The sequence below is a fragment of the Dendronephthya gigantea genome, unplaced genomic scaffold (genome assembly GCF_004324835.1).
Source record: "Dendronephthya gigantea isolate DGI-Jeju-01 unplaced genomic scaffold, DenGig_1.0 000015F, whole genome shotgun sequence".
Taxonomy (NCBI): Eukaryota; Metazoa; Cnidaria; class Anthozoa; order Malacalcyonacea; family Nephtheidae; genus Dendronephthya; species Dendronephthya gigantea.
In genome coordinates, this window is record NW_021163025.1 from 337172 (window position 1) to 346548 (window position 9377).

A 9377-nucleotide genomic window follows, 5' to 3' on the forward strand; every position below is an offset into this window, starting at 1 on the left:
TTACCTTCACTCAGGATTATCAGCTCTCAGAATTCTTATTCAATACCTCGTAGCTTCTAAAATTCGTCAAATTCTATTATGAGTAATTTTATTAAATTCAATAACAACTATATTTAGACCGCTTATCAGTGAATTCAATCCCTCTGTGAAGAGGACTATGTGAAGGTAGCTACTCTCTAAAAGGGATAGTATATACATTATCTAATTCTCGGGACTCTATATATACCATATAGCAAACGCCATGATTATACTCTAACCCTACTTAAACAAGTCAAACAGCCAAATATTAGATAGCACGAGTCATTAATACTGAAAGGATTTCTTCCTATCAATCATACACGACATCAATTCTTATGTTAATAGGCACAGATGTATCTGAACTTACGATTGAATGTAATCGATTTTACATAGTTTACCATTTGTTGTATTTAGTGAAATCGATACCTAATTAATTCGTCGATAATGAAGTTGCGGGAAAATTAATGTTGCAGAAAATTGTTGAATAAAAGTAATTTTAATTCTAAATACACCGCGCGCATGCAAGATGTGGTAAAAGTGTTAAGGGCAGACTGAACGACAAACGTTTTTCTTTCCACCAAAATATAACATTTTTTCATTTAGGTCGTACACGTCAAAAACCCAAGAAAGTGTCAAAATAACTAAATAGTCGTTTAGTTTAAGCAAAACAACCCTTTATATGTAACCCTTTTCTATAAGAGCCATACTAGTGCTTTTTATTTGACGATAATTCAAAACGTTACCAGCGGAGGGTCTCTTCAAACTGAACACCTTCCACCCACCTCCTCTGTTAATCAAACAACACATGATGATTGCTTGAGAATAGGCAGCATGACTCATTTTATCGTCGCACAGTTGTTTGTCAGGAAACTCCGCATCGAAGAATCGTAGGCTTAGACTGGGATATTTCGAGATATTTGAAGAATGCCACGAGCTCAAGGTGAAAATCAGCTTGTTGATATGAGACGGAATCGATTTGATTGACACATGTATGGTGTGATGACCCGATTGCTCGTCATCATCCACCACATCGCCAGAATGCTGGACTCCCGGACATGACTTACTTTCTCTATTGCTAAAATCAATCACGTCTACAAAATTTGTTCCACTGTACAGCAATACCGAAGCATCCAGGTAGTCACGGCCACTCTCCGGATATTCCCATAAAAGATTGAAGATAACCTGGTTAAATCTATCTGGAATTGCATACAACAGTACCAATAGATATATTCTGCTGTTGGGTTGAACATGGTAATCCTTTAAGGTAAGAACTTCGTTGTTCGGCCCTGATTCCTAAAATAAAATTATCCAGATAACCTTTGGTGGAGAGGGCGTTGTTTCGGAATAGCAGGGGTGCATGTAAACTCGACTACTACCATAGGCAGGCGTAGGTTTCTCCTTCCTGAACGACGTTTTGGACGTCCTGGGCATCTTTTAGCGTGCTACCCATTTATCTGTTGTATTACTAAGGCTATTGGGTGCATTAGAGGGACCGCGTACGTACGACACAAGCCCTGTTGCATTACCCTCTGCTAAGGTAATCATTTTTTGTCACCTAATGATCACATTTGGTGGAAATGTTGCATTTTCAAACTTTTGGGGTACATGAATAGTATATAGTGAGGCCGCCTGCTATGTGCGCACTTTGTATTGACTGTCAACAGAACTTTACACTCAACTTACAGAAGTCAATAAAATTACAGAGATCACCGAAATTTCAGATTTCACATAAAACTTTAGCACAATCTATACACTTAATGGACCTTAGACTGAATACTGCGTCAGTCAAATGCTATATAATACCTTCAGCTCAATTTCGTTATACCACAGGGATTGTTTTGGGCAAGGCGTTTCTAGTTCTTGCTCGACAATTTCTTTAAAACTCAGAATGGACTGATCTGGATCGTAGGGGAGCGTAGTACTATCTCCAGAAAGCGTTGCAACAACTATCTGAGAATGCGATTCGTCACTAGTAGCATCAATGGGTTCACTATTTGCATCGAACTCATCGCCGGTAGCGACTGTAGGGAAAAGCAACTCCAAAATCTGAACAAACTGCTTGTATTTTTCGTTGTCTTTTGTAACTTGGACCTTACATTGGGAACACTTCTGGTGATCTTGCACGGCCGTCGTAACACACTGAGAAGAAAAATCTCAAGATGAATAATCGGTTTCAACGTCGAATCAATTACGGTCAGACTATATATCTATCAAATAAAATCGATGTATATAGATCGAGATGTGTGAAGAAATTTTAATGCTATATACGCTCTTAATTTGTGTAAGAGGAACCACTTTTATCACCTCGGTCGGTGGTTTTAAAAAACAATATCAATAATTCATTGCATGAAAGTGATACTCCACACGTTCCTGAAGAATCCCAAGTCCAGAATTAGACATGTTCAAAATCCACGGCTTTAAATCATATATGTAATATGACTGGAATGCGTGACCATTCATAGCACACCAGTTATATAGACTTGTCCTGTATTATCATTATACGTGGTCTGTATGTAGAAGCCTACCATAGTATAAATAACACGAAGCATTTTCGGCATTAGGCAAACTGAATTGAGAACACGTAGAGTAATTAACACTGCACGGCATGCATAACTCATATTAGACATTTTTACCACAGTTCATAAATGCATGTTCGCTTGAGTAATAAATGCATCTATTCAAAAATTCAAATTTTTTAAAAATAATTTATAACCAACATTCTATTTTTAATATCATTGCTGGCATGAATAATTTCTTATATTTGGTATAATGCAAGTACGTGATATCGAAGACAAAGATTCGATCAACGAAATGCAGCAAATATATACTCGTGCAGATAAAGGCGACAATTATTGATTCGCCATAACGATTTTCGATTTATATTGTGCAAATTGTGTATTCAATATATGAGTGTTTACTTACCCTTAGACAATGCAGTAACGCATGTTTAATACAATCTTCCGTGAGGTGTTCTTCAGGAAACTCTTTAGATAATTTATCGTTACCACAAAGATGGCAAATCATGACTGTCGTTTTTGTCGGCTATTTTTTGGGTGAAATATAACAATGAAACGAATAATAAACAATTGCATAAGCCTGTGAGTTCTTGGTATTTCAGCTATTATTAAAAGCGAAAGCTAGAGATTCCCGCAGAGTTCCACGAAAACACGCCCGTCAAATGAGCAGAAATAATCACACAATAGTCACTGTGATTACGGCCAGTGCGATATATCGTCAAATATTGGTCTATACGTGTCGATTTTGAGCATGATGACGTTTTTAAATCGTTTCCATTTTGAGTAGAGTGAAATGATGATAAAGAAGTAAGAAAATAAAAGGTAATCTAAAAATGTCAATGTTATTTTATAAACAATCTGGTATACATACTGTGTACTGTTGTATAAATTGCTGACCGACCAGGCTAGCTAGCCATTGTAGTTTTCTTTTCTTTTTTAGTACGGTTCAGAGTTTAATAGTAATACATTTAATGAAAATGAATTGCTTATGCGCTTTTAGTATAGCTGTTAGTTGTGTTTTGTTTACAATATACGTATTCTGCACTTTTGGTTTCGTTTTCAAATAGAGATCTAAAGATTGACGTTTACGGCAAATTGCAAACGGCAAGCCATAAATCGTCAGTGAAAGCAAGTTAGAAAGGTTTTCCAGAACCTCGTAAATGCTTCTTGCTTCAAATTTTTTTTTCACACTTATTGCCCCAACTAAAATGAGCTGTTATTTGCCTAAACAAAACGATTTCTAGCTTACCGTTTCTTGCAAGCGGTAAGCGTCTATAACTATGTTGAAGTGTACGTCTACTGATTGTCATGATGCTGAAGAAATGTGTATAGTGTCGCCACTTGGAGTTTGCCGTCTATCAAAATGATAACTGAGTATATGAATAGAAGGCGTTAATATATTAGTTTATGGCCAAGGACAAAATGAAACCTAAATGTATACGTATGCATGCAGGTACTAACAGTAAAGGTACCCATGCCTGGTATATACACACGTACAGCAGGAACACTCTGCTGGATCGATATATCAATAATTTCGATGTTGTATCGACAAATTGATTTCTATTGTACGAATATATTGCAAGGAAGTCCATTTGTCTATCTATCGATTGATGAAAGTATTATAGAAAGGCCCGGAAACGTAGGCGTTCAGGTTACTCGACACGGGAATTGCATGGTAAGCACGCAGCAGGTTAATCAACAACGCTTTTGGTACTGGCTGTATTATGGCATGTCCAATATTGCGCAGATAACCTTAAAAATGGCCATCAAAGGATTTTTAGAATCAATCTCGTAGACTCGGGTTCCGGCATTACATATTCAAATTTGTCAGTATTTGTTATTAGTGCTAATGTTCAAATATATAGGGGGGGGGGGATCGGAATTTACTAAGCGCGGTGCATTATGGTCACTGGTATTTTTCCCATCATTACTCGGTTTCTCTCAATCTTTCACGTATGTTCGGTTTGCGGTCCGGTTTTTGTTGGCATGAAATGATCGATTCATTTAAAAATACTTAAAATCAACACAAAGAGCCTTTCAAATACAGTACGTAAATATCGGCTACCTATCCATGCAGGTTATATCCTAGAAGACGTCGGAACTTTGACAAGTTTGCGTTACAATTTTTTGCATTCTTAGAACTTTTTCACTTATTTGAAACTTTATCATAATTCTACTTTTTATTCTCATTTTTCGTTGATTTGTACTAAACATTTAAATTTACGCCAAATAAACTTCTATAAACATGAATGCTGATACATGCCTCCCACGCAATGAATGATAAAATGGGCTTTTCTTTGTCTCTCCGATGTCCTGTGGTGTCACTGTTTCCGCTGGATATAAAACGAAAGTAACTTGCAATTTCAGGTCAACGAATGGCCGAGTGCCCAGACAATTCCAAAGAACAAGAAAGATCAAAAGCAAGCGATGACGAAGAAGATGATGTAGCAGCACAATTTTCTCAGGTTGTCAAACCTGATAACAACTGGAATTTGCTACCGAAGACAGATAGCCAGCCCAGAGTAGATCATCGATGCTCTAAAAAAGAAGGTGATGTAAATCCGTACCGTACAGCTTTCGCTTCCGCTATGAATTATATTTATTTGACTTGCCATTTCAGGCCATTTTTTCTTCCAAATATTTCACCTTAAATGATGTCAAACTCCTTTATTTCGCTGAATACTGTTTTAGAGTTATTTTAGAGTTACACACCACGGGGGCCCCAGCAGAACCCATGCAATTGTAATATTGTATAATAATAATAAGCGTCAATGATTTTTGTTTACTCTAAAACACAATGTGCATAAGATAGTGTTCTCGCTCGTTTTAAAAACAATATAACGGTTTTTTTATTATGGTAAGACACTCCGAGAAGTGCAAAATATTGCACAGCTGCCTTCTCTCAAATAAATCATAAATAAACAAGAAAATAATTGGTTTTGTCACACCTAATGTAGCCAATGCTATAAGAATGAACAATTACCAAAATGGTTTCGCCATATGATTGGGGACTGCGCAACAATTTCCAGGGCTGGAAAATGTCCGTCAGCGCCAGCAGCGCCACTGCTAGGAAATTATTCAGCAATACCACTCGCAGGAAATATTTTTGCATTTCGAAGAAACTTTTTTGTGTTCACAAGTCATTTTTAAGGTTCGAGTTCAATGATCGAGTTTATAGTAGCCGCTCTTTAGTAGCCGCTATATTTTATTGTATCATCAGTGCTTGTTCACTCAAAAATGACAAAACAGTTGTAAAGTAAACCACGCAAATTATTTCGAACAAGGTGTTTCATTTATGCGTTAATTTTATTGAAACATTAAAATAAATTTCTCTCTATTGATATTCAATTTTAAATGTGTTTAAAAAAGGCTAGCACATATCTGAAGTACTCGTTTAAAAATCGACTTTATTTAAAACCGCGATAAAATAAATGTTTTAAACATGCAATATGCATCACATGATGGGTGAGTTGAACATTCTTGAGCTCGATGAAACTGATATCACCAAGCCTCCAATGTGATAACCACTTCGGGCCACAAATATAGCACGTAATATTTAGAGCAAAACACATAATACATTTATAAGCCTTGGTAATGAATCATCCTCAGTGTGGCTGGTTCAATATGCGCATATCAATTATTATTAGCAGTTTTCGTTCCGAAAGATTACGTTGAACGTGCGTATCCAGGGAAATAAATTACTACAGCTCCAACTTGCAAACATATTGGTAGATTTTTATGTAAAAACTTTTTTAAGAAATGAATAACCAATAGCGTTGTTTTTAAGGTATTTTGAATTAGAAATTAGACTGTGTAGTTTATTCCCTGAACCCACCATTGGTTGAATATTATATGGGGACAGGGCCAGGGGTATTTTACTGGGAATTAAAACACTCGTAGAACTCATACGCCATTATTATAGGCCGTACTAATGAATCTGAGAAGAGGAATTTTAAGAGCGAATACCGCTGTGGTAGGGATGGACAAGAAAATGATAAAGAGGAGAGACATCATAGTGGCTCTCTTAATGTTCATCATGAAGAAGGCGATCTTGTGCACCCAGATGATACAATTAGATCCCTTGGGTCGCATAATTTGCGATCAACACCACAGCAGTCAACGAAGGTATAGAAAAAATTCCGCTGTATACAAACACTTCACTATTTTTAGTATTTTGATTAGTAAACCAATCAGAGGCGCACATTAGGAAAATATCTGGGGGTGTCCTACAAGCTACATCCTAGGTCTAGGACCACCTTTTGTTGTATTTCTATCGGATAGGAAAGACCGGTACTATAAGACGCATATTTGACAAATATATAGGCGTACAAGCCTAAATTTAAGTGGAGCGACGAATGATTGTCGACTGTCGGGTGAAAGCGACAAAAACTTTTCAAGTTTTAAAATTCTTCGGAAACATAATTTTGGGCTGAAATTAATTCTATGAAGATGTACAGCAAAAAATGTGCGATTCGACGAAACGACGAAAACACAACGCTGGGTTTAACGGCACGGTCCCATTGTTGAAATTTCAATTACAGGGGGATTGGATAAAGCAAAGGATAAGGCCTATTTGTTTAACCAAAAATCAGAATTAATTTGCAAATGTAACCACAAAAGAATGTTTCACAGCGATTACGTTAATCTTAGAATCTTAAAATCTAAAAATTCTTAGAATGCATGCATTGTTTGAACGCCCACCCAACCCATCAACCAAGGTTTCGAACAAAACAAGTAAGCGGTACCTTTTCGTTGTTTGTCTACCACCTGAAGATTCCTATGCGTATGATAGATTCACTTTAGTGGAGTATCTAAAAAGTATGCTTTGTTTCACCTATAATACAAGTAATTAATATATAACTATTTAATAATTAATAGGTTGATTTCTATCTCTTGATCCCCGAGACATACTCCGTTGCCAATGTTTGCATCCATGCTGGTCGTCATTGGGGAGAGTTATTCGAATGCGAGCAACCGAATCTATGGAAATGTAGCTTAGACTTGCCTGGTGACCCAATAAAGAATCGTTTTAAATATAGTTACAGCCTTTATAGAAAAAAGCATACGTTTAAGATACCTGGCATTGGCAGAGTAGACCTAGGAAATGTTTTACACTGTAAAGAGTCGGCTGAAAGGTGTGTAGGTTCACAAGTCCAGTATGACGTCTTCCATTTTCCCGAGGACAGAACCTACATTAATAAGACGATTCCTTCAGCTGTAATCTTCTACCTGAAGTGGTTACTGCCGCATGTTAATCAACTTAGTATCTCTGGCATCCTTGCTCAAATTAAAACTCTGCAATTTGGGTGGCTCAACATGGAGCATACAAAACATTGTGCTACCTGGATTGTACAAGAGACGTTGGGCAATTCCGTAAGCGACACACAGCGGTTGTATTTGTGTATTGTCCTGGCTCATCTTCAAAACATCTCGTCTTTATTTTCACGAAGTAATAACCAGACGGCTGAGGTGTGCGACCGCTTTCTTCAATGTTTGAATGCCTGTGCTGATTCCAACTACCTCTCAAAAACGGACTTACAACTTTTAAAAAAGGTTGCTGGTATTTTGGTGGAGAATAGCAGCAGTCCAGGCTGGCTTACTCTTGCAGCACATTTTTATCCATATCTTGGGATCAAATTTCTCCTCAGCGAAAGATATAACAGTGGTTTAAATTACATTTATGATGTTATGGAATACCATAAAATTGTCGACGCACTATTTAAATACACAAGGACACTAAACAATATTGAGCAGCCTGCCCACCAAAGATTGCTACGCTGCGTGTTGATGGACGCCCCAACTTTGAATGATGCCATAACGCAATTTGAAAGATGCGAGCTCCGCCCATTCTTCGCTGACGAACACGAAAAAGTTGACTTTTTCGTCAAATTCTACGAAGAAAATTCACGACATCAAGGGACGCGAGATGAAAGCATAGGTGCAGAGCTAGTTCATTTCTTTGAACTTCCGGACACAATCCGTGAAAAGCTGCACACGCTTCTGTATGACATCCTGCTCAAAATCTCAATGTCAGTGGACCAGTTACAGAAGAAACACGAGAAAATGTTTCTTGAAGCGATGCGTACTCTTGGTATGAATGAAGTCCATGTTGTACTCAAGAAGCTATCGACGTCAAAATCAGTTAACGGTCAAAGGCTAGTTCTTGAAATTCTGAATAAGAAGAATTTTGAAGAAAAATGGCTTCGCACACCACAAGCAATCAAAGTTGAAATTTGCAAATCGTGGGTAATTGCTCGAGTGAAAAACAAAGCATCCGCAGATAATCTCAGTGGCGAAGATAAGGTTGTTGCAGTTTACGAAGCATTTCATATCATAATGCACTGTTCTCTTAATATCTCAAATGAATCTTTGGCGGAAGAAATATCTACATCCGCTGTTGAAATGGTACTAAAAAATGAAGATGCTATTTGCGTTCTCAAAGCTTTTCCCATCATAGAAAATTATGTGGATGTTGTTCAGAATTGTTACAAATCCCATGTTGAGATGGTACTGCAACAAGCGCCAAGTGTGATAAGGAAATCAACAGTGTTCCTAAATGAATGTTCCAGAAGCGATAGGTACACAATAAGAACTTTTTTCAGTTTTTCTTACTGTTTGTTATTTCCTACGACCCATCACGAACCATTCGATTCCTTAGGTTTCCTTCGAAGTGATCTCGCGCTCATTAGCCAATCAGCGCTGGGCTATCCAACTACAAATCCATTTCAGCATTTAATCGATTATATCTTTTGTTATTCTTTATGAAACTTGACAAAACTTTCTAGTATGTCAGAGCTATAGTTCTCGTAAGTAAACATAAATTGCGAACCAAAATTCGCACGA

At 37.3% G+C, this 9377-nt stretch overlaps 2 protein-coding genes across 2 annotated transcripts; one reads left to right on the forward strand and one right to left on the reverse strand.

The window, feature by feature from the left end:
* Nucleotides 1-468: 468 nt before the first annotated feature.
* LOC114520247 lies at nt 469-3488 on the reverse strand. The gene is made up of 3 exons (XM_028540479.1): nt 2941-3488; nt 1822-2157; nt 469-1311 (listed from the first exon to the last, which is right to left on the reverse strand). The coding sequence occupies exons 1-3, from the start codon at nt 3040-3042 to the stop codon at nt 694-696; spliced, it is 1056 nt and encodes a 351-aa protein (XP_028396280.1). The 5' UTR covers nt 3043-3488; the 3' UTR covers nt 469-693.
* A 346-nt stretch (nt 3489-3834) lies between these two features.
* On the forward strand, nt 3835-9299 carry LOC114520154. The gene is made up of 3 exons (XM_028540378.1): nt 3835-5084; nt 6457-6659; nt 7413-9299. Exons 1-3 carry the CDS (start codon nt 4910-4912, stop codon nt 9297-9299), a joined length of 2265 nt encoding a protein of 754 aa, XP_028396179.1. The 5' UTR covers nt 3835-4909.
* The last annotated feature ends 78 nt before the right edge of the window (nt 9300-9377 follow it).